Raw genomic sequence first — 25593 nt, 5'->3', positions numbered from 1 at the left:
TACACCTAGGCTATAAATAAAGAAAGTGTGCGTGCTTGGGTGTCCCATACCGGTAAAAAATTAAATCTACTTTCACCCCTGACTTCATATCACATCAAAATAATTTCACAAATATAAAATATAAACTTGCAGTTCAAACACATTTCTGGCAACCTTCTTCCATTACACAGGTGTTCGTAGAATGCTAGATAGCAAATTATCACAGGTGGCCGCCTCAGTCTTCCGTAAACACGTGCTGTAACATGGGGATATGGCTGTGTAGGAACACTAACCCTAAGGAAAGTGTACTATTTCGCATTTTTTTAATGATTTCTCGCTGATATGGAAGATATGTTACTAATGTTTCCAAAACCGTACTGCAAGCGATGCGTGTCCACAGTTAGATCGAGCGTCAGAGATCTGAACAAAAGTACCCCGGACCTTCATCAATAGGCGCTAAAGGTAGTTAGTATCTGGGACAGGCAGGCAGGCAAGTCATATAGCCTAAACCAGGGGTTCTCAAACTTTTTGGGGCCGGGGACCCCTTTTGTGATAGCAAATTCATCAGAGACCTCTTATAATCAGAACAACTTGGGTTAGTAAATCTCCTTGTATGCTATTTGTTATCTATGACTTTGGCAGTGCATGGCTGGATGAACCAAGTCTTGTGGTCTGGGAATAAACATTTTAAAGGAGAGAAAATGTTAGTTTTCAAGCAATTTTCCTGCAGTTCTATACATTATCAAAGGGCAGAGATGTTTTGCTGTTGCAGCTTTAAAGCTAATATCCTGCAATTCTACACATTTTGCCATTAGGAGATTATTTTTTAAAGCTTAAATTACAGTGCATCAAAGAAAAAAAGAAAAAAGTTTAAAAAATAATAATAATTGGGGGTGAATATAGGTAGTTAGTTAATGTATAATTGGTGAGTTAAAGTACTGTGGATACCCAGTATCCCTTTGAGCCTGCCAGGTCCATGTTGCCCAGGGTTAAGAACATACATAGTAGATTTATAATAAGTTGTTGTATTACACCCTCAAATTCTTCCACCTTGGTCACAATTAGTTGAATTTTTTGTTTAATAAAATGTTATAACCCCTTTTTCTCCCCAATTGGTAGTTACAGACTTGTCCCATCACTGCAACTCCCATACTGACTCAGGAGAGGCGAAGGTCGAAAGCCATGCATCCTCCAAAACACAACCCTGCCAAGCCGCACTGCTTCTTGACACCCTGCTCGCTTAATCCGGAAGACAGCTGCACCAATGAAACACTGTTCAGCTGGCGACCGAGATCAGCTTCCAGGCACCCGGCCTGCCACAAGGAGTCACTAGAGCACAAAGGGACAAGAAAATCGCAGCCAGCCAATCCCTTCCCTAACCCGGACGACGCTGGGCCAATTGTGCACCGCCTCATGTGTCTCCCGGTCACGGCCAACTGTGACACAGTCTGGAATCGAACCAGGGGTTGTAATGACGCCTCAAGTACTGCGATGCAGTGCCTTAGACCGCTACGACCACTCAGGAGGCCTGGCCATTTTTTAAATGTCATTTGGTTTATATATTCTTTATATAATTTCTTTCTCTAATATAAATAAATAGAGCTGTCCGCAGACCCCCTACAGTACCTCAGCCGCGGACCCCACTTTGAGATCCGCTGGCCTAAACAAGATTGGTATAGGGACGAAGCAAAATGATACCATATCAGCATACAAAATTCTTAAAGCAAGACATCCTTGCTACCCTCACGTTCCCACAAAAAGGCATAATGTTCTCTGCCAAGTTTTACTTTCAAAGTGAACCTGGCTCAGAATGGTGGAGGGCCATTTCTCCAACCCTTTCCTCAAATGCTTGAGTAGATGGCTGAGCAGTGAGCACAAACATGTATGACCATTAAATAGTTTACTAATACGTTTGTTAAATATCAAATAGACTAGGTCAAAAGAGAACCCGCTCATCAATATTTCTGATAGCTAATACTTTTGTAAAAGTACTAGCTATCTCAGACAATGATAACAGTCTATCAATCTCTCTGGAATTAGCCTAAAACATTTCAGGGGCAATTCTACAATGTGGATGGATATTCGTGGAACTGAACAAGTTTAAACTCCCAAATGCAATAATATGTAGTACACATTACTATGATAACTTGGCAGTGAAAATGACCGGGGTTAGTAAATGTAGTTAACGCCTAAATTAACTAATTAGTCGTAGGCTTACCTCTACCGTGTTGCGCGTGGTGATGGTTACAATGTCTATGGTGGCCACACGTGTGCACCAGATAAACAACAGGGGTGTACCGCCCTTGTTGAACGCTGGTAAGTAAAGTCGATGGGTTACAAAGTTCAAACGTCGTATTGATTAAAAATATTTTGTACACGGAATTCTGAGCGAAAAGAGCATACATCACGTTGCTGTGATTACTGTATTTGACAAGAATATCCTTCTTCCAGTGAGTGGCCTATCAAATCTCAATATCGGGTTGCAATAGTTATTGATGAAGCAACATGTATGAATGAGGTGCCATGCTGCTCAAAATAGTTTTGGGTTGACGTTAAAATAATCTTGAGAGGCGCTACTCACCACCTATGAAAGCGTTTAATATATCATTGTAAGTAACTACAGCAGTGCCAGTTCGATGTGAAGTTGTCATTAGTGAGTAATTAAAACCCTTGTTAGGCAAAACAATATGTCCAAAAATCAATCAAATTATGAGCGAGTCAGGGGCATTATGTCTGAAGTTGTCCACGGGTCCGTATGTAAATTCACTCTGGCGATCTACTCCGCTTTGAGAGCACTCTCGTCTGAATGTGCCAGAGCGCAGATCACTGACGGATTTACAAACGCTCAACACACGATGAATATGGCCGGTGTCAGTAAACGTCTACAAAAAAACGTAATTAAATTGTTGCCAGCAGCGAAGTTGGTCACTAACGCTCTCGATAACATGGAAATAGCCTAACCATCTTTTCTAGGGCGAGTAAAATAGTCAGTGAGGTGTGCAAGCTTACTTTAATCGTTAGTTTGGGTGCTTATGAGATCAGAACGCAAGGATCTACCCTAGGTTGCAACCCTACTCCTCGGCTTGAGCGTAAGTGTGCTGGCTGCATCAGTTGCTATATTTAAAATCGTTCTTCCTATATGGGATCCTTTGGGCATTCCTACCCTATTCAAGTTGTAATTTTAAATGTATATGTTAAGATACGGTTTGGGTAGCGACATCCAATCAGGAGTGTCTTTGGTGGTCTCTGGGTAGAAAAACCTCGCTCGCTCAGCCAGCCATTGGCTAGGCCGTCAGAAGCTGGACAGGAGGCCTCTATCATTCCACTGCATTATAGCAGAATTTGAGTGACAGTGGAATGAACCAATCACATTTTGACTTGCAATTGATTGTATTTCTGTGACGTGTCTAGGCCTTCACTACTGAGGTAATTAATTCATAATACAGAATAGTAGGCTGATAAACTGCCAATTCAGTAGGTGGCAGCTATATACTTATACGTTGTAATCTGCCATAAAACCTTGAAGAAGAGCGTGCAAGGGAATGGTTACGGTCCAAACACAAGACACACCCTATCCTCTCAGCCCTCAAATGAAGTGGACGCTTCTGATGATGTCTAATGAGTATACACTTGCAGGGCGAGGGAGGAAGGAATGATTTTTAAATGGACCATCCTTGGCTGGTAATTCTTCACTCATTCATCCCGCAACGATTGTGTATTAAGCCAGCGGTAGCTTGTGGGTGCTTTATATGTGCTATATTCAATTATGAGGGCATGTCTACTTATGTTAAATATTATTAATATATGCCTGCCGATTAATCGGTATCGGCTTTTTTGGTCCTCCAATAATCGATATCGGTATCAGCGTTAAAATCATAATCGGTCGACCTCTAATATCTACATGTACATACTACCTCAATCAGGCCGACTAACCTGTGTCTGTATGTAGCCTCGCTACTTCTATAGCCTCACTACTGTTATTTTTCACTGTCTTTTTACTGTTGTTTTTATTTCTTTACTTACCTATTGTTCACCTAATACCTTTTTTCCACTATTGATGAGAGCCTGTAAGTAAGCATTTCACTGTAAGATCTACCTACACCTGTTGTATTCGGCGCACGTGACAAACGTCGATTTGATTTGAAATGCTTTTTGGAAGTTGATAAAGCAAACATATTATTTTGGTGGACATGTTGATCTATCAGGGTGTGTTGGGTGTAAATATGATCAGTTGTGCGATGTTTCGGTATAAATCCAATTTGGCTTTTACTCATGACATTGTGCTTATTAAGGAAGTTTAGAACTCTTACATTTACAGAACCTTCCCCAGGTTACTGTTCACACAAATGCCTCTGTAATTGTTAGGGACAAATGTGTCACCGTTCTTAAAGATTTGGGTTATGAGTCCTTGATTCCAAATGTCAAGGAAATAACCTACACTCAGGATCAAATTAAACAGTTTTAATATAGCCAGTTGAAATTTTGCACTAGTGAGTTTGGGCATCTCATTTAGTATGCTTTTTTTAATTTGAGGGCCTGAAGTTTCTTACAGTGCTCCTGGTCAGTAATAGTTTAGTTTATTATAGAGCTCCTGGTCAGTAATAGTTTAGTTTCTTACAGTGCTCCTGGTCAGTAATAGTTTAGTTTCTTACAGTGCTCCTGGTCAGTAATTGAGGAGTCCAATGGATTTTGATTGTCCTTTATAGCTTTTTCTAATCTTTTCAACTCCCCATGATTTTGGCATTATTCTGCATTTGTTGTAAAATGGGTTGTCTTGTTTAGATGTTTTATTTAAATTTTTACAAATTTTTGCCAGAAGTTGTTTGTGTTTATTGACTCCCCAATTAGTGTCAGCTACTTGCTGTTGTACTGTGCTTGTTTGGTTCTGAGTGTACGTTTTTACATAGCTTTAAACCCTCACAGTAATGAAGGCGTAATTCACCATTATTTGGGTCTCTGTGCTTTTGGTTGGATAGTGTTCTAAGCTTTTTCCTTATAATTTTACAATCTGCATCAAACCAGTTGTCATCTGTGGTCTTTAAAAAAATTATTAAAAAATTCAGTTGTGCTTCTTTTGCCGCTTGCCTGAATATGTAGTTGATGTTTTTAACTGCTAGATTGATGCCTTCTTTACTGGGAGTGAATGTGCTATCCAGAAAGTTATCTAAGAGTGTTTGGATATTTTGGTTACAGGTTGCTTTCTTGTATTCTTCTGTGCTGTTTTGGGCCCATCTGTATGAATTTCTAATGTTGTACAGATTACTGGGCTGTGAATGTGTAGTTGTTTCCATGTCTATTCTTAGGAGGAGCAATGTAATTTGGCTGTGATCAGACGGAGGTGTTAGTGGCTTGACAGTGACTGAGCTGAGAGAGAAAGGATCAATGTCTGTAATCATATAGTCTACTGTGCTGTGGTTTAGAGGTGAGCAATGGGTGAATCTCTCCAAAGAGTCCCCCCGTAACCTACCATTGACCAAGCACAGACCCAGGCTTCGACAGAGCTGAAACAGTTCCCTTCTGTTTTTATTGATGGAGCTGTCACCGTTGTTTTATATGGGGGAGTTAGAAACAGTATGGCCTGTAATAAAGCTGTCCCCTCTTGTTGTCATTAGATCAGGTAGTGTTCCTGTGCACGCATTCGTGTCCCCACAGATGAGCACATTTCTCTGGGCCTATAAATGGCACATCTCTTCCTCAAGGGTGGGGAAGATCTCTGAGTAATATGGGGATTCTGATCGGGGGGGTTGTATATAGTTCAAAGGAACACATATTTTTCTGGCAGTTCAAGTTATTTTTTCATTTTTAACCAAATGTGATATTTACTCATTTTGAGGGGATCAATTAGATTTCGGATTTGTACCAAATGATCAGTCATCCAGAGTCTCTGCCTCTATTGACAGAGCTGTATTTCTGTGATTACCTCTCTGTAGCCTGTGGGATAGTGAGTGACAATGTCAGCCCTACACCATGTCTCCTGCAGAATGATGACATCAACATCTTTAAGATTTTTGTTGAACTCCAGTACTGAACTCTTCAGTCCAAAGGTTGATGATTTTAGGCCCTGAATGTTCCACATGCTAACTAATAGTGATTTCATGTTGCAAAAAGAAAGAATAACAGTCAGAAATACAGTAACTACTAAGTTGTTAAGATTGAGATAAACAGGATAACAGCCAACATTTTTTCTGTTTCATAAAACAAGTAAACTTTTAGTACTGTGTGTGTGTGTTTAGTACAGATGTGTTGGAGGAGCTGTTTAATCTAACTCAATCCTACAGGGTTCTCCTGTCCTCTGAAGACGGTGGTGATGTGGGATATGGGGAACCACTCAGAGGCCGTCTCTGCTACTCTGTTGACCAGGCTGCCTATTCTCTTCTGTCTCTCTCGCTCTCTGTCTTTGTCGTTCTCTCTACCTCTGTTTCTGTCTTGCTGTCTCTCTGTCTATCTCCCTCCGTCTTTGTCGCTCTCGCTGTCTCAGCAAGTAAAATTAGGAGGCAGCAGGTTGCACAGAACAAAGTAGCAAGGATTGTTTTACGGTGGATATTTGGTTATTATGTTGTAGTCATGCACAATGCTCTTGGTTGGTCATCAATCAAAAAGATCATTTTAAAAAACATGCTAATTTTATTTCAGTGTCCACCATTTAAAACAGTCAAACTCCATTCACAACAATATTCAGTTGGTAAGAGACCAGATATTCAGTCAATACTAGGAACGGATTGTCCACCATTCCTAATAAAAGAACATTTTGCTTCAGAGCAAAAAAAGACAGAGTAATTTATCTTTGCAAACCAGAAACATTTCAATATATGCATTCAAACAGGACTTAGGACCTTTTGAATATAGTACATTGGAAGGTTGTGCAGGACTATGGTAGATGAAGGAACCTATCTATCTTTTTAGACTGTTAAGAGTATTTATCTGGTCAACATATCAGTGTGTTATACAGTGCCTTGCGAAAGTATTCGGCCCCCTTGAACTTTGCGACCTTTTGCCACATTTCAGGCTTCAAACATAAAGATATAAAATTGTATTTTTTTGTGAAGAATCAACAACAAGTGGGACACAATCATGAAGTGGAACGACATTTATTGGATATTTCAAACTTTTTTAACAAATCAAAAACTGAATAATTGGGCGTGCAAAATTATTCAGCCCCCTTAAGTTAATACTTTGTAGCGCCACCTTTTGCTGCGATTACAGCTGTAAGTCGCTTGGGGTATGTCTCTATCAGTTTTGCACATCGAGAGACTGATTTCGAGAGGCAAGATTTTGTTTTAATTATTTATTTTTTACTTTATCTGACCAAAACAATCCTCAATCATCTTCCCTGCAGTATTCACTCCTCCTCCCACTGCTGGGAGATCCTTATGTGGATGCATCTGGCAAATTATGGAAGAGGGGAGGGAAAGCTGCCCTCCAGTGTCCTGTATGGAGAGGTACATTCTAGTTCTACTGGACCTGCTTTTAAACAATGTGTGTATGTGTTTCCCATTTCTCATAACCAATGAAAATGGCTGGGGTAAAAATGACACACCACCTGCATTAACTTTCAGAACAGGACAGCCTAGAAGAAGGGAAATGGGGGTGGAGAGGAAGAGGAAGAAGAGAGCAGTGAGGACGAGGAGGAAGTTGACGATGAGGAGGAGGATGGCGCTGGAGACATGGATGAGGTGGAGGAGCTGATGGAACATCATGCAGTGTCTGGCCCAGACTGCCTCCTGTCAGAAATACTTCCTTATGACCGTCTGTTATCATATCATGTGTACAGTGTTTGATCCATAATGAATTTGGAGGGGATGCGTGGGCACAGCTCCCTGATTTCCTGCACAAATCCATCTATCCTTGATTCATGTCTCCTCTGTTTCCTCTTAGCCTACATCGCTGCCGTTGACCACAGCATGCGAGTGAAGAAAATACGTAACGCCCCAGGAACCACACCCATTAAGAGGCGGGGGAGCAGGGCAGGCTTCCCATCAAGCAGCAGGAGACTCCAGCGCTCTTCCCGGTAAGTAATGAGAGAGCGGTACCACAAAGCCACAAGGTACAGTACCAGTCAAAAGTTTGGACAAACCTACTCATTCAACATTTTTTCTTTCTTTTGACTATTTTCTACATTGTAGAATAATAGTGAAGACCTTAAAACTATGAAATAATACATATGGAATCATGTAGTAACCAGAATAGTGTTAAACAAATCTAAATATATTTAAAATTTTAGATTCTTCAAAGTAGCCACCCTTTGCCTTGTTGACAGCTTTGCACCTCACAAAGACACTGCGGTTGGAACCAGAAATCTCATCTTTGGTCTCATCAGACCAAAGGACATAGATTTCCACTGGTCAATTGTCCATTGCTCATGTTTCTTGGCCCAAGCAAGCCTCTTCTTCCTATTGGTGTCCTTTAGTTGTCGTTTCTTTGCAGCAATTCACGCAGTCTCCTCTGAACAGTTGATGTTGAGATGTCTTGAATCCCCTCGTTGACAAACTCCATTACTGCAGTAATTAAACAATAAAGTTGACTTGTTTTGAAGAAATGTAAAAGTCTCTCCTTTTGATTACAATAATTCCATGACACTCCTCCGTCCACCACAGGTATGATCTCCTTCTCTCAGGAGTATGTGTCAAGCATCCTGAGCCAGAACTTCTTCAGCATCATCCAGAAGATCCAGAAGAAGGTGACTGGTAGTGGTGGAAAAGGTACCTAATTGTCATACTTGAGTAAAAGTAAAGATACCTTTAATTTAAAATGACCCAAGTAAAAGAGAGTCACCCAGTAAAATGCTACTTGAGTAAAAGACTAAAAGGATTTCCTTTGAAATATACTTGAGTATCAAAATTAAAAGCATGAATAATTTCAAATTCCTTATATTACGCAAACCAGACGGCACAATTTTCATGTGTTTTTTTTCTTCTTCTATTTGCGGATTGCCAGGGGCACACCAACACTCGGACATCATTTACAAGTGAAGCATTTGTGTTTAGTGAGAGGCAGTGGGTATGACCAGGGTTGTTCTCTTGATAAGTGTGTGAATTGGACCATTTTCTGTCCTGCTAAGCATTCAAAATATAATGAGTTTTTACTTAAGTACTTTACGCTACTGGTGACCCAGTCCTCAGAGATGTTCCCCGTCCTTCCCCATAGAGCCATGCACGGGCATGAATTTTAAACCCAACCCATTCCTGTGACATTCATGCCCTACCCTACCCAGGCCTATTGCTTCTGCCAAATTTAAAGCCCGGCTCTGCCCGAAATCAAAAATAACATCCTCTGTTAGTAAACCCATTAGCTGCTATTCTCTGTCAGTCACTGACTCCCTGCACCCAGGCAGCTCGCTGTCTCTTTCTTTTGATGTTGTTGAAGCACTTCTGACACTATGTTATGATCTTAGTCAGATATGGCTGTACTGCACAGCAGAGCACGAGCAAATTAGCATGGCTGATGCGTGACCCACATGACTACACAGCTGTGACTCACTGAGGTTGGTGATAACAAGACTACAAGCAAATGGCTCAGCTTCAAAATGTTGGTGATAAATGTAGTGATACCTGAGCCCTGCCCGTAGCCTAGTTATTTATGGAGAAAACGGGTCCTAGCCAGCCCTAACTTGATGTATAATTTTGGGGCCAGCCGGTGTCGGCTAGCAGAGCTCTACTGCCCGCCTCCCACCTGCCACTCAGAAACCCAGCCCTGGAGTTCATCAAATACGTCTGCCAGGTCAGTGACTGGGAACACGGGTCACACCATAATGTCAATGTTTTGCAATGAAAATTAGTGTTTGTTATTGGACAAGTTCAGGTAGTCCCGGCCCGTTTGTATCCATTATGTGCCTAGTGAATACACCACAGTATCATATACATTAGTGCACACTGTTTCAAAGTGTTCCGTAATGCTAAACTTAAAATGAGCATTTCAGTTCTGTTTTCTTCTGTTTCATGCCTAATGAATACAACCCTCCCCTATAGGTGCTCTCCCTGGACGCCAACATGGTGAATAAGCTAAAGAGGGACCTGCTGAGCCTGGTGTACGTGGGTGAGTTTTCGGAGGACGCCCAGTTCCGGGACCCCTGAAACTCCTACTTCCTGCCCGAGGTCATCTGCCACCACTACAACCTGCTGCGATGTTGACCTTTGCAAGGATCCCTCAGTGGCACAGGTGAGTGAAACGCTACAGCTTACATTTCTACTTATATAATTTCAAGTACCAATTCAGTATAGTAGGCAAAATTAAGAGGTGAAAATAGACAAAATTGTTAGGATGAGGCACATGGGCTACTAACAGCTTATTACACAACATAAACTTAGTATTACTTTCTTAGCTACAGTATACATATCTCCCAGGCATATTACATAATATATGTAGCAGCATACAAGACATTTTTGGACTCTGTACTGTGCTCACTTGAAACAGGAGTGTGACGCAGCGATCCTTCGTCGTGGTCAAATTTTGTCATCAAACTTTTTCATCAAAGTCTGGCATTCTCTGGATTTATGGTGCTTTCAAAATAACTGAGAACTCGAGAGAAAAAAAAGTTGAATCATGTTGACGTCACTGATCTTCAGGTCGTAGCTCTAGAAAGAGGCCAGAGTTCCCGATTTACAATTCCGAGTTGGATGAAAGTTCAAAACGTATTTTCCAATACGTAGCTTGTTTTTCCCGAGTTCCCAGTTGTCTTGAACTCTCTAATGTCAGATTTTGCAGTTTCGAGTAAACAGTTGTTTTCAGTTGATTCATGATGATGATGACTGCTAGCTAAGATTTTGAAGTATGATGTTGACATCAATTCAATCAAAGCTACTGTAGATATAACGTGATTTTACGTCATTTTATCTGTGACCATTTTTTTTTAACCTTTATTTAACTAGGCAAGTCAGTTAAGAACAAATTCTTATTTTCAATGACGGCCTAGGAACATTGGGTTAACTGCCTGTTCAGGGGCAATGACCTTGAGCCTTCTTGGATGGGCACTTCTAATGTAGCTATATGGCAGCACCCAAGGGGCTAGAATTTTCTGTCTACCCTTAGATTTGGCGTGACATAGTGTCCCCATGAATGACAGAACACTGAGCCAATCACGGCGTAACGCTCCATATTTTCTGCTGGTTTGCCCCACAACCACAGAAAGCACTGAGCTAGGCTGAAACACCTGCATTTTGGAGCTGCCTTACTCAAGAAAACAAAAAAGAGACCATATTTGAATGTGGCTTTATTAACTCAATGATATTGTTGGGTCCTGTATTTTACATTATAGCCATTAGATATATATGATTAAATATTATCTGATGTTGGTTGTGTGAGGTATCTGCATTTGTGCACTGGAGCATCATTATGAGATTAAACAACTGCTTGCTACTTGCCTGTTTGTGTGTGACAAGAACTGGGTAACATGGTGTGACCTGCATGTTGCAAAACGGTAGATAACAGCCCAGCAGATGCTTTGTCCTTGTGTTTGTATGTAACAATATTGAGCACATGGTGTGACTTGCTGTATCTTACAGAGTTGTGATGGGGAGGGGTGGTCATCACGAGGTTTAACTGAGATGGAAAAATACTGAACAGCACAATAGCAGGAACTGAGCAACTGTTCTAACTAGGCTGCGATACCAGAACAGTAAGGATCTCTACATCGACGGAGGGAGAACACCAAGAAGCGCCAAGAGGCGGGGACCCGCCTGAGCGCCTGCAATAGGCTGGGCAAGTTTAAACCACGCCCAGCCTCTACTGTGATAGGCCAACAGACGGGTTGGAGCTGTCTATCACAGTATAAAGAATACTGTTTACATACATCTTGTAAGTTCTCTGTTCTGCCCTGCGTGGTATTACAGAGAGGCCGTATATACGAAAGTTGCATTTGCCATTTATTACTTAGCATTTATTACTTACTAGTATAAAATCGGTGACTCATTGTTATATTTATCCTGATACCAGATTTGAATTTACGCAACCCTAACAATATATAGATATTTTTACATTGTTTTCAAACTGATATGTGACACGAATTAATGCCAAAATACCATGCCTTGAATGATGGGTCACCGCTGAGGTGAATAATTCTAATAAGTTTAGTTGTAATATAATTAAACAACAATAAATACATGTAAAATGTAATGATGCCATAAAATTGCCTGGATAAAAGACACACATTGCTGTTGAACCAGCCTTATTGTAGGCCTAATTGAGGACTTGGGTTTGGAACATATGAAACTGGAAAATAAGCTACTTTTACAGGTTACAGATAACTTCTAAATATAATCTCTCGTTGCATAATGGGCATGGACACGTAGCCTACATCATGGAGGGGGTTTTACACACGTCCAAAACGGGATCTGTAGAGCTCAAATAATGTGGGCCTGCCTACAATGCATAGATAAAAAGGGAATGTTAGCTCACTGTTTTACTCCTCTCAAACTTGATATTTAAAAAATATTTGGTGATTAAGATTATTTTCAGAGCAGTCTCATGAGCCAAAATCTTGACTACTTCATGATTGCGTTGGGCAGACAAAAAAGCCTTGATTGAAGGCTGAATGGACAGGGTGGGCATATTGCTATCTTTGATGTGACAAGAAATTATGATCATGCATCTTTATTCCTCTATGATTTTCTATACAGTAGCTGTAAAAACAACATATAAACGACATTTCTTGACCACCCATGTACTGTAAACGTAAATGAGTTGCCAATCGCGTCAATCAACTTTCCAGTCTTTACTAGTCTCCAGCCAAAATTGTATATATGGTGTGTTTTGCCTTTGTATAGGAAATCTCATCGATGACAAAAAATATAGTACTATTGTCAAGTTTTTTTTTGTCTTAATATTTTTGTCAATAAATATTTTTTGTAAACGACACAACTGACAGTTTCTATTTTCATTGGACATTTTCCGAAGCGAAATCATAGTTTTTTTCGTCTCTGAAACCCTCTCAATTGTATATATCTGTCCTGTTTATCGTTGACCCAGCCATGGTAAGTAAGTCATTGATTGAGTGCTGAGTGGTGAGATAAGGAACCCCCATCAGTCCTCAACATCCTGTGGTACCTCTTCCCTCTGGAATCAGATGCTAATGTGCCTCACAGGAATAGTATGAGCTTTTATTTAATGGTTTTTACGCACTGATTTGGGCCCAGACTACTTTCTTCTCACCCATTTATCCTCTCGGTCTGATGGCTTTCAGGGCCATGATCTCCCTGGAGATGAGCTAATGATGAGTCCTGCAAGTCATGTCTCTCTGCCTGTCTGCCATTAGAACAAGATGCATTGTATCAAATCAATATATTTCAAGCGCATTTTAAATCACAACACACTTTACAGTAAAAAAAAACATTAAGCTATTTGATTTTGAATTTATAACAAAAAACAAAAAATGTGTATACAATATTGAATTTGCCCTTTACTACTATAGTCCAAAGAATTGCATTCAATAATACATTCATAAATGGCAAAACAGACAGGCACAGTAAAAAAACTATACAAGCTAACATATGGAATTGTTTTAAGATGGTCATACCATGGATTGTTTAGCTATTTGATTTAGCATTTTAGGACCCCTGTAGGTATGAAGAAAGAACATGTTTTATACATTATAGAATTTGCCCTTTACTACTATATATAGCCCATTGAAACACATTCAATAGCATATTCATAAATGGTAAAACAGACAGGTTTTGAAGTGTATTTCCTGTATCTCCTAGATAGAAAGCCAAGAAAATATTGTATTTTTTCAGACATGTATTTAACCCCTTTTTGGGGGGGAGGCACAAAACTACCTCCATACTTTCAGAAAAGTTTCTAAACCTGTACCAGGTGACCTTCAAACAGAAGAGTCCTGTGGCGCATTAGTTTGTAGCCCAAACGGTTCCGACGCTACAGACAAGTTGGCGTTACAGACCTCAGACATAGGGCACAAGTAGTTTGTTCGGTTGCTACAGAAGTTATCTTGAGAATACCAATTTTCGGGATGTATCGTGGTCTGACAAACACAGCTGTAGCTCAACCACCTCCCACCACAGATATCTCTCATTTAAATTGACAGATTATGTCACGTAGAGTAGGCCAGAAGGCTAAACTGGATAACCTAACCTCTATCAAAATAAAAATATGGCGGAACCGCAAAAGTTCTTCTGTGCAAAGGTGTTTATTTACAAGTGACTCCGGAACAAAAAACAACAGTACTGCCATCAATGTCTACCTTATGGGACAGCTTAAAAACAATGCTGCCCCATCCACAGCTCAATCCAAACTGCCTCTCCATGACTGAAAGAGAGGCTCCTTTTGTAGGGCTAGCCCCTCCCCTCAGAACAATTAACCCTAGTTAATTAATCAATTAACAATACAAACCTACATTTTCCATGAACTAAACATACTAAAGGATATACATTGCAACACGGTTTTAAACAATATCACAACATAACATTTACAACATTACATCACTACTGACAATATCTTTCAATATGCCCATATGCATTAATGAGCCATTTGGGACAGGCACTATAAAGCCAACCCAATTCCCTTAGCTCGGGTCCTTTTCCAGCATACCCGGAAGCTACAGAGATGGAGAGAGAGGAACAGAACAAACAAACAATGCGCTCATCCACAACATTGATAAGTATAATAATTATTGTATCTCTCAAATATGAACATTGACAAGTGTGAAATGCATGCACCAAGACAGAAGTTAATTTGTGTGTCGACCCACATTGTTAACTTATCTTATAATGGCGCAGGGAGGAGTGATGAATGTGTGTGCGTTAAAGAACCAAATGCTGCCCGCGGCCAGTGACGGACTTCTACGTCAGATGTTTATGGGGATAATTTTATGATGCTACAAGATTGACGCATAGGTGCGTCAAATAGACTCTTAAACCAGGTGTACACTACACGATTTTGGCCGCAATTTAGCTGTCCCAGACAAGCTTTTGAGAGCAGACAAAATCCCAATGTTGCCTTCTCGGTGCGCCCGGCCGTCACTGACGCTCGTTTAATTAAGGTTAGCTGGTCAGAGATGCAATCTGAGGGCTACCGATCTCGTCCTTGAGCAGTACCAGACGTCCCGATATTTTCAAACATGTTTTATTTTCTTGTAGTGTAAGATGTGCAATGACTAGTTTTGAGAACAATGATCACGTTTCGCAAAGGAGAGCGCGTCAGAGATAACAGTGTTGACAAGGCCTTGGGGAGATAACATATCAGAGATAACATATCTACAAGCTTTTTTCCGGATGTCCCAAACAATCAGAAAGGGGATTCATCAGAGAAAATGACTTTACCCCAGTCCTCAGCAGTCCAATCTCTATACCTTTTGCAGAATATCAGTCTGTCCCTGAGGTCTTTCCTGGAGAGAAGTGGCTTCTTTGCTGCCCTTCTTGACACCATGCCATCCTCCAAAAGTCTTTGCCTCACTGTGCGTGCAGATGCACTCATACCTGCATGCTGCCATTCCTGAGCAAGCTCTGTACTGGTGGTGCCCCGATCCCGCAGCTGAATCAACTTTAGGAGATGGTCCTGGCGCTTGCTGGACTTTCTTGGGCGCCCTGAAGCCTTCTTCACAACAATTGAACCGATCTCCTTAAAGTTCTTGATGATCCGATAAATGGTTGATTTAGGTGCAGTCTTACTGGCAGCAATATCTTTGCCTGTGAAGCCCTTTTTTGTGCAAAGCAAAGATGACGGCACGTGTTTCCTTGCAGGTAACCATGATTGACAGAGGAAGAACAATGATTCCAAGCACCACCCTCCTTTTGAAGCTTCCAGTCTGTTATTCAAACTCAATCAGCATGACAGAGTGATCTCCAGCCTTGTCCTCGTCAACACTCACACCTGTGTTAGCGAGAGAATCACCTGACATGATGTCAGCTGGTCCTTTTGTTGCTGGACTGAAATGCAGTGGAAATGTTTTATTGGGATTCAGTTCATTTGCATGGCAAATACGGACTTTTCAAATTAATTGCAATTCATCTGATCACTCTTCATAACATTCTGGAGTATATGCAAATTCACATCATACAAACTGAGGCAGCAGACTTTTCGAAAATGTATATTTGCGTCATTCTCAAAACATTTGGCCACGACTGTACACCTGGCTTTATGGATGCATTTGAGTTTTTGTGGAATCAGCTTTCAACAGTATGTTCTATCAGAGCCTGCTGCTCCAAGACCAGCGTTTTATCATTACTATACTGCTGATGTTGAGCATGAGTTTCCTGGAATTTAAATGACAGTTTAGTGCAGTGTTGCTTGGCTTTAAAATGTGTTGATTTAGTCTATCTGGAGTGATAATGATGAGGAAGAGTGCACATTCATTCCTAGCTCCCTTTGTTGTGGTCGTCTGTAAAAACAAGAAAAGAAAAAAAAACTTTAAAAAAACAACCACTGGTTATGGCATCCCCCAGTCTAGATCAAAATGATCTTAACCCACCAACCTCCATCACGATAACCTCATTGTCCCAGAGAACTCACTTTGTGTACTAATGGGCATTTCTCTCTCAGACCAATAATCTGATTTCACATCTATGCTGGAGCTGAGTCTTACAATTAGATTGGTTGCATTGGGTTCCCTGACGACTGATAGCTTGTCTCAAATGATTGAGTGAAGTACTTACTGTACAGAGCCCAATATACTTACCATATCCCTTTTTATGCTATATTTTATTATGACATCATGTTAGAGGGGAAAATGTATTGCATTTGTATCATGTCTTCCAAAATTAAATAAATATAGAACTCTGCATTAAAACAGAATTTATAGCATTGCCTAGGGTTTTCTAGTTACAGGCATGATATCTGACTTGGTCTGTTCATATCACTTAGTTCCAAAGTGTCATTGGTGGTTGTCAACAGACAACAGCGGTCCCCATCTATTGCATAATACAACAGGAGGCTGGTGGGAGGAACTATAGGAGGACACGCTCATTTTAATAGCTGGAATTGAGTAAATGGAATGGTATCAAAAACATCAAACATATGGAAACCAACCCACTGAGCACACACTGGTTGAATCAATATTCTTTCCACGTCATTTCAAGGAAATGACGTTGAACCGACATTGAATTGACGTCTTTGCCCAGTGGGACATGTTTGACTCCCTTTCATTTATTCTATTCCAGCCATTACAATGAGCCCGTCCTTCTTGAGCTCCTCCCACCAGCCTCCTCTGCACAAGGCAGTCACTGATCCAGTAGACCTCAGAGATGAGTCCTTTTCGATATCGATGTTTCTATTATTCACTACGAGTCCAGATGGATTCACACTTCCCCACAATCTTGTTATAGAAACCATTTTGTGGGAAATGTCATCATTATTTGATTACTCTCTCTGAGAGTAGCTCTCCTCTTAGGCATCTCGCTCAGCATCAGTATTCTACATGAACATTGGAGGGAATATAGTCCCAGAGACTGTTATCCCTGAACATAATATACTGAAATTGCCCACCATCAACTTTTTGAATCACCCATTGTTTGAAATGTGTGTTTTCAAACCAGAAAAATGATCTGCCAAAATATTTTTTCTTTATTTCTTCCTATCTGATCTATGTACAGTATATGATTGACTGGCAGAGATCACAAGTTATACGTTGATGATGCTAGACATTTATTGTTGTGTTTGCATGTATAGCTTATACAGTTATTGACCTGGTTCAGGGTAGACAGGAAAAGAGGGTTCTCAGCATAATGTACTCCAATACGTTTAGCTGATTGCGATAACTTATTTTGTTTATTTTTCATTGGTTGGATTAAATTCAGATCATTTGCAATAATTTGAGATTCAGTTGGGGTCAGTACCATTTCAGTCCCTGTCAGTTGAACTGGACATGGAATTTCTCCATCGGAGTTTAATTCAATTCCTGAATCAACAGGAATTTTCATAAAATATTTACACTAACCCATCATAGGAAATTGCTTTTAGTGAAAGAACTGGTGGCACTCTAACTAAGTAGGATGTTTTAGTGGTCTTAGCTGTCTTTCAGTTAAATCCCGCAGGGACAGAGGTTGACCCATCAAGGAGGTCTCGCTGAGGACATCTGAGACTGCTTGGGGGTAAAGGTCGTCTGTCTGTCCCATCCGTCTGATCAGCAGTCAGGTGTCTGAGGAAGAACATCATCCATGCATGTGGCCAAAGACTGATGTGGCCAGAGGGCACTGTGGGGATGGGATGTCACAGGGCCACTCCATCTGACAGGTCTGAGTGGGTGGAGCCATAGCTGATGATGGTGAATTCTGTGGGAAGTGTGAAGGTCTGGCTGGGTTTGGGAACTTTACTGTCCTGTAGAAATATACGGTCAGAAAAAAAAAACGTTTTTGGAACCATGCTAACTCACAGATAGGGGCTAAGACAGAAGTATTACATTATATTAATACTTTTACACATTCAACTCCTATATTATTTGGGAGTTACATTACCTAACTGGGTGTTTAATCAATGATAAGGGCTATGATATAGCAGAAAATGGTTAACAGAAGAAAAAAATATGATCATGAATATGTGTGGAATCAAGTCGTTTTTTTCTTACATCATCAAACTTTCTGCCACTGTAGATAGCGTTCTTGTCAATGAAAGTGAGCATGATCCAGTCACAGATAATGGAACACTGGAATGAATAAAAGTATCATGTCAATGAATGGATAGGAGTTGGTACAACCATTACTGGAAGCTGGTAGAAACAGACATCAACTCATACCACAAGAGTGCTGAATCAAACTCACTATTCCAACTGATGTCATGGCTGTCACTGTGTTGATGATAGTTGGGATTATGCTGAATCGTCCAGCCTGGAGAGGAATTATTTAAGAGTATGACTTTGACTAAGTCTATAACCATATGTCACTAACTAATTGTTCTGATCAACTGGTTATTGATGAATTGAGTACTGATGAAGGCGGTTAAAGTAGGAAATTCTTACATTTCCATGAACTATTACATCAAGACGAATCCCAAAGGCCTTGATAAGTGTCCGGAACTCTTCTCCATCTTTGCTGTAATACTTGGCAAATCTAAACATAATTTTCTAGGTCAAACAGCTGTAGAAAAAGGGGGAAAGAGTCCTCCATGCCTTACCAAGATACAGCAGAGATAGTCTAAAATGTTACAATAGGTCATGTCAATGAGATGGCAAGAGTAAATACATGGTCGTATTTACTCAGCACCAAACGGAGGAAAGCGGAATAAAACGATGAGGAACCACCTAAACGTGTCCAATAAGAAACACTCGTTTCCGGTTTCTGTTGAAAAACACTTGCTACAGTGTGCACTATTGAATATGACCCAAGCATTCACAAGATGCTATGAAGAGGCTAACCTGAAGTTGTAACCAGAGCTGGGCAGGTTCTTCCGAAGGTCCAGGCGACGGAATGAGTATGTGGGTTTACACTCCGAGGGGTCCAGGTCAAGATCACACTTCCAGTTAATGAAGACTCCAATCACTCCCCCCTGAAATGATACAATCCATGAGCTCTCTAACTAAACCATTGCAGCGCTCTGTCCAGCTCATCTTCACATTCCTCACTATTGTTGATTGTCTCTTATTTTTTATTTCCATGATCTATTAATTACATTATCAGTAATCACTGTCAGATTCAGAAATATTAGAAACACACATATTGTTAGAGACATTAGACCTAGATGGAAGATTGTGTCTTTGTGTGTCCTGTGAGCACTGCAATGTAAGGGTTCTCTACAGTTAATATGATTGGTCAAATGGGATATACATTTTGATTGTATGTATGTATATTGCAGGTGTAAACATACAGTCCTGCAGAGCTCGCTGAACTTCTCCCTGGCCTGTTCTGCGATGTAACCCAGCCGGAAGATGGGGCAGTAGGGGTGTTTCTCCTCATTGTAATGACACTTATTCAGATATTTCTGCCCATTTCGTTTGTTTGGTTTGATGTTTCCTCTGCCAAAGAGATAAGAGAAGATTGCTTGCAGAAACAGTTGAGACTGCATATTTGACGGGGATACGGTTTCCTATATTATACAGTACTTAATATCACCTACGTATGGCTCCTTGTCAGTGTATTGACCATGTATTGCAGCCTGATGTACGTGTGTGTGTGTGTGTGTGTGTGTGTGTGTGTGTGTGTGTGTGTGTGTGTGTGTGTGTGTGTGCATGGGTTTTGCAGTCTGCGAGCGCATTCTGTGTTTTGTTGATGTGTGTGCATGCATGTGTGTGTGTTGTTGAGGTTCATACCATACCTAAACACTTTAAATTTGGGGAAATGGATGGCATTCTTGATGTAAACAGTGAAATTGATGGCCTCTACTAATGCCGGCTCCCTGGAGGAGACAATAACAGTTTAGACCCTTGTGCCACAATGATTTTACAAGTGATTTATTCCAGACTAGGGAGACAGTAGTTCTGTGTTTGACTACTTCCTATTTAAAATGTGAAATTGATATTGACCCTTACCGTATTGCCGCATAGTCCTCAATAGGACACCAGGTCTGAATTTCACAGGTCTTGAAGGTCTGGTTATAGTAAGGAACACAGCGCCCAGTTCTCTGTCCTACAGGAAACACATCAGTCTAAATGCATTAGGACTAACCATCTACTGACGGACAGACAGACTCATCGAATGTCTGGCTTCGTGAGACTTTTCACTTCATCCCCTCCTTTATAGTGCGTACCATTGCCATCAAAGTCCACTTTTCCTGAGATGCAGTCCGAGTCCTTTGAGCAGTTGGCATTGGGAACGGTAAAATGCTAAGAAAAAAATAAAACGTAATAGTTCAGATGGCAGCATTAACTGTCTTTCCTTCTCTGTGGTGGTAGACTGGTAATGATACTGATAGATCTTTATCACATTATCTTACAGAGCTTTTCCAGGAGACAGTGCTAGTTGCAATATTAGAGTATGGAGCAAAGCACACAACTCAACATGAAGCCCTAGTATTGATTATGGGAAAACGACTGCAGTTTTATTTAGCTCATATTGGTTTCAGGAGAACACGATTGTGGAGAATGGTTGTGACCTCTCACCTCAGCACACGTGCCTTGCCTCTGGTTGTGTGTGACCACTCGTCTCAGTATTGTGCTGATCACGTCACCGCCCTGCAGGTTCAATGCCATACAGAAGAATGTACAGTATATGTTGGTAATTACATAGGCTATATGTTAAAAACATACAGTAACTAGCTACACATTGCATCTTCTATGGGAAGCACAGCCGCGAGCTGCCCAGTGACAGGAGCCTATCAGACAAGCTAAATAACTTCTATACTCACTTCGAGGCAAGCAACACTGAAACATGCATGAGAGCATCAGCTGTTCTGGATGACTGTGTGATCACGCTCTCCGCAGCCGATGTAAGACCTTTAAACAGGTCAACATTCACAAGGCCACAGGGCCAGACAGATTTCCAGGATGTGTGCTCCAAGCAAGCGCTGACCAACTGGAAAGTGTCTTTACTGCATTTTCAACCTGTCCCTGACCAAGTCTGTATACCAACATGTTTCAAGCAGACCACCATAGTTCCTGTGCCCAAGAACACCAATGTAACCTGCCTAAATGAATACCTACCCGTAGCCCTCACGTCTGTAGCCATCAAGGGCTTCTAAAGGCTGGCCATGGCTCACATCAACACCATTATCCCAGAAACCCTAGACCCACTCCACTTTGCATACCGCCCCAACAGATCCACAGATTATTTCAATCCATACTGCACTTTCCCACCTGAACAAAAGGAACACCAACGCGAGAATACACTTCATTGACTACAGCTCAGCGTTCAACACCATAGTGCCCTCAAAGCTCATCACTAAGCTAAGGACCCTGGGACTAAAGACCTCCCTCTGCAACTGGATCCTGGACTTCCTGACGGGCCTGACCCAGGTGGTAAGGGTAGGCAACAACACATCTGCCACGCTGATCCTCAATACGGGAGCCACTCAGGGGTGCGTGCTCAGTCCCCTCCTGTACTCCCTGTTCACCCATGACTGCATGGCCAAGCACGACTCCAACACCACCATTAAGTTTGCTGATGACACAACAGTGGTAGTCCTGATCACCTACAACGATGAGACCGCCCATAGGGAGGAGGTCAGAGACCTGACAGTGTGGTGCCAGGACAACAACCTCTCCATCAACGTGATCAAGACAAAGGAGCTGATTGTAGACTACAGGAAAAAGAGGACCGAGCACGCCCCCTTTCTCATCCACGGGGCTGAAGTGGAGCAGGTTGAGTGCTTCAAGTTCCTTGGTGTCCACATCACCAAGAAACTATCATGTCCAAACACACCAAGACAGTTGTGAAGAGGGCACGACAATGCCTTTTCCCCCTCAGGAGACTCAAAATATTTGGCATGGGTCCTCAGATCCTCAAAAGGTTCTACAGCTGCACCGCCGAGAGCATCCTGACTGGTTGCATCACCGTCTGGTATGGTAACTGCTTGGCTTCCGAACGCAAGGCACTACAGAGGGTACTGCGTACAGCCCAGTACATCACTGGGGCCAAGCTTCCTGTCATCCAGGACCTCTATACCAGGCGGTGTCAGAGGACGGCCCTAAAAATTGCCAAAGACTCCAGCCACCCTAGTCATAGACTGTTCTCTCTGCTACTGCATGGCAAGGTGTACCGGAGCGCCAAGTCTAGGTCCAAAAGGCTTCTTAACAATTTCTACCCCCAAGCATTAAATCTCCCCAACAGCAAATGGCTACCTGGACTATTTGCTTTATCCCCCCCCCCTCCCCACCCCCATTTTTACACTGCTGCTACTCTCTGTTTATTATATATGCATAGTCACTTTACCTCTACCTACATGTACATATTACAATTCAGTTTTAAGAAATATAAGTGTTGAGGCCTTGTAAGTAAGTATTTCACTGTAAGGTCTAACTGTTGTATTCAATTTGCTTGGATTTGATTTGATATATTTGACCCATAATCCTTGCTTTATGAACTCCGAGCCAAACTGCATGTTCAGGATTGACTGCAGAATGACTGATCTACAAATCACCTTGTATCCTAAATACAGTGGGGCAAAAAAAGTATTTAGTCATCCACCAATTGTGCACGTTCTCCCACTTAAAAAGATGAGAGGCCTGTAATTTTCATCATAGATACACTTCAACTATGACAGACAAAATGAGGGAAAATCCAGAAAATCACATTGTAGGATTTTTAATGAATTTATTTGCAAATTATGGTGGAAAATAAGTATTTGGTCACCTACAAACAAGCAAGATTTCTGGCTCTCACGGACCTGTAACTTCTTCTTTAAGAGGCTCCTCCGTCCTCCACTCGTTACCTGTATTAATGGCACCTGTTTGAACTCGTTATCAGTATAAAATACACCTGTCCACAACCTCAAACAGTCACACTCCAAACTCCACTATGGCCAAGGCCAAAGGGCTGTCAAAGGACACCAGAAACACAATTGTAGACCTGCACCACGCTGGGAAGACTGAATCTGCAATAGGTAAGCAGCTTGGTTTGAAGAAATCAACTGTGGGAGCAATTATTAGGAAATTGAAGACATACAAGACCACTGATAATCTCCCATGCAAGATCTCACCCCATGGGGTCAAAATGAGTGAGCAAAAATCCCAGAACCACACGGGGGGACCTAGTGAATGACCTGCAGAGAGCTGGGACCAAAGTAACAAAGCCTACCATCAGTAACACACTACGCCACCAGGGACTCAAATCCTACAGTGCCAGACGTGTCCCCCTGCGTAAGCCAGTACATGTCCAGGCCCGTCTGAAGTTTGCTGGAGAGCATTTGGATGATCCAGAAGAAGATTGGGAGAATGTCATACGGTCAGATGAAACCAAAATATAACTTTTTGGTAAAAACTCAACTCGTCGTGTTTGGAGGACAAAGAATGCTGAGTTGCATCCAAAGAACACCATACCTACTGTGAAGCATGGGGGTGGAAACATCATGCTTTGGGGCTGTTTTTCTGCAAAGGGACCAGGACGACTGATCCGTGTAAAGGAAAGAATGAATGAGGCCATGTATCGTGAGATTTTGAGTGAAAACCTCCTTCCATCAGCAAGGGCATTGAATATGAAAAGTGGCTGGGTCTTTCAGCATGACAATGATCCCAAACACACCACCCGGGCAACGAATGAGTGGCTTCGTAAGAAGCATTTCAAGGTCCTGGAGTGGCCTAGCCAGTCTCCAGATCTCAACCCCATAGAAAATCTTTGGGGGGGAGTTGAAAGTCCGTGTTGCCCAGCAACAGCCCCAAAACATCACTGCTCTAGAGGAGATCTGCATGGGGGAATGGGCCAAAATACCAGCAACAGTGTGTGAAAACCTTGTGAAGACTTACAGAAAACATTTGACCTCTCTCATTGCCAACAAAGGGTAAATAACAAAGTATTGAGATAAACTTTTGTTATTGACCAAATACTTATTTTCCACCATAATTTGCAAATAAATTCATTAAAATTCCTACAATGTGTTTTTCTGGAATTTTTTTCCCTCATTTTGTCTGTCATAGTTGAAGTGTACCTATGATGAAAATAACAGGCCTCTCTCATCTTTTTAAGTGGGAGAACTTGCACAATTGGTGGCTGACTAAATACTTTTTTGCCCCACTGTATCTACTATTATTTATAGATCTGTCAGGTTGCTCTGTCAGTGATTATGGGACTGAGCGAAATTGATGTCCTCAAGTTGGCTCACCTCTGAGGGTCGGACGTATTCTACCATGTCCAGAACGTGGTCCCCCTGCAGTGCTGTGCCTTTCATCTTAGTGTAGACTGAGTTCTCTGGCCTTGTCTCACTGTCCTGATAGGCTTTCTGACTGATAAAGACATACCTGTAGTTGGGCGACATGACAGATACAGATTAACTTCTGTTCTGAGGACAAATTCAATATCAATTCAGATTTCTTAGGGGTTATGATATATTGATTTTGAGAGATACTTAAATATGATCAACTTTATTTGAAATATTTGAAAATCGAACGCTGAAATATGATGTTTATCAGTACAGTAGACAGAGAGACATCTTCCTCTAAAGGACCATTAAAAAAAAGTAATGTATGAAAATTGGCCTATTTGGATCACATTACACAATGATGGTGGTCAGTAATGGCCAATCAGAATACAGCAGTCCCGCTTAATGACAGCAACCTGTATGTGGTTACCATCAATGTATTTAATTGCGAGTGAAAGGCATTTCCTCACCACAAAGTGGCTCTTCTCAGCAAATTACTAATTTCACATCACAGTGGCTTGTATAGCGTTTGAAAGCAATAATATGGGTACACTGACAGAACATTCCATCTGAGCTTACAAGCCAACCATTTTTTTTACCATTATTTTCTTCCTATGCTTTCCAATACCAGAATTAACGTTGTCTTGATTGGCAAAATATCTGCATTATTTAAGGCAGGTCACAGATAATGCAACAGAAATACTCAATCACAGAAAAAGTCAGGATAGTTACACACAAAGACAATACTAATTCAAATCACATCCTTGTCTATCTATTTTTAAATGCATGCATAAACAGGAGGCCAGTACTTACCAGATGAAATAGGTGATCACAAAAAACTGAACCCCTCTATATATGACTCCAAGTTTTTTGTTTTTAACCACCATTACCTTGGGGGTCTCATAGTCCAAGAAACCAATAAAATAATCCTTTATAAACTGAAGCAGTCCCATT

At 41.3% G+C, this 25593-nt stretch overlaps 1 protein-coding gene and 1 pseudogene across 1 annotated transcript; one reads left to right on the top strand and one right to left on the bottom strand.

The window, feature by feature from the left end:
- The first annotated feature begins 1161 nt into the window (after nt 1-1161).
- On the top strand, nt 1162-10049 carry LOC135518994 (DNA polymerase epsilon catalytic subunit A-like; annotated as a pseudogene).
- Nucleotides 10050-17936: 7887 nt separating this feature from the next.
- On the bottom strand, nt 17937-25593 carry LOC135547325 (P2X purinoceptor 2-like). Its single transcript, XM_064976260.1, has 12 exons — nt 25453-25593; nt 24604-24739; nt 20951-21022; nt 20599-20674; nt 20381-20477; nt 20167-20247; nt 19720-19867; nt 19271-19401; nt 18875-18965; nt 18678-18743; nt 18485-18562; nt 17937-18237 (listed from the first exon to the last, which is right to left on the bottom strand). Exons 1-12 carry the CDS (start codon nt 25590-25592, stop codon nt 18130-18132), a joined length of 1224 nt encoding a protein of 407 aa, XP_064832332.1. The 5' UTR covers nt 25593; the 3' UTR covers nt 17937-18129.

Source organism: Oncorhynchus masou, chromosome 1 (assembly GCF_036934945.1).
Source record: "Oncorhynchus masou masou isolate Uvic2021 chromosome 1, UVic_Omas_1.1, whole genome shotgun sequence".
Lineage (NCBI taxonomy): Eukaryota > Metazoa > Chordata > Actinopteri > Salmoniformes > Salmonidae > Oncorhynchus > Oncorhynchus masou.
This window is presented reverse-complemented; position numbering and strand designations above follow the sequence as displayed.

Bases quoted from the DNA above. Each gene is read 5' to 3' on its own strand.
- LOC135547325 (XM_064976260.1), bottom strand. From the start codon at position 25,592: ATGGGACTGCTTCAGTTTATAAAGGATTATTTTATTGGTTTCTTGGAC. The intron at 19,868-20,166 runs GTATGGTATGAA...TCTCTTTGGCAG, and splicing joins CCCAAATTTAAAGTGTTTAG to AGGAAACATCAAACCAAACA. The intron at 18,238-18,484 runs GTAAGAAAAAAA...ATATTTCTACAG, and splicing joins GTGGCAGAAAGTTTGATGAT to GACAGTAAAGTTCCCAAACC.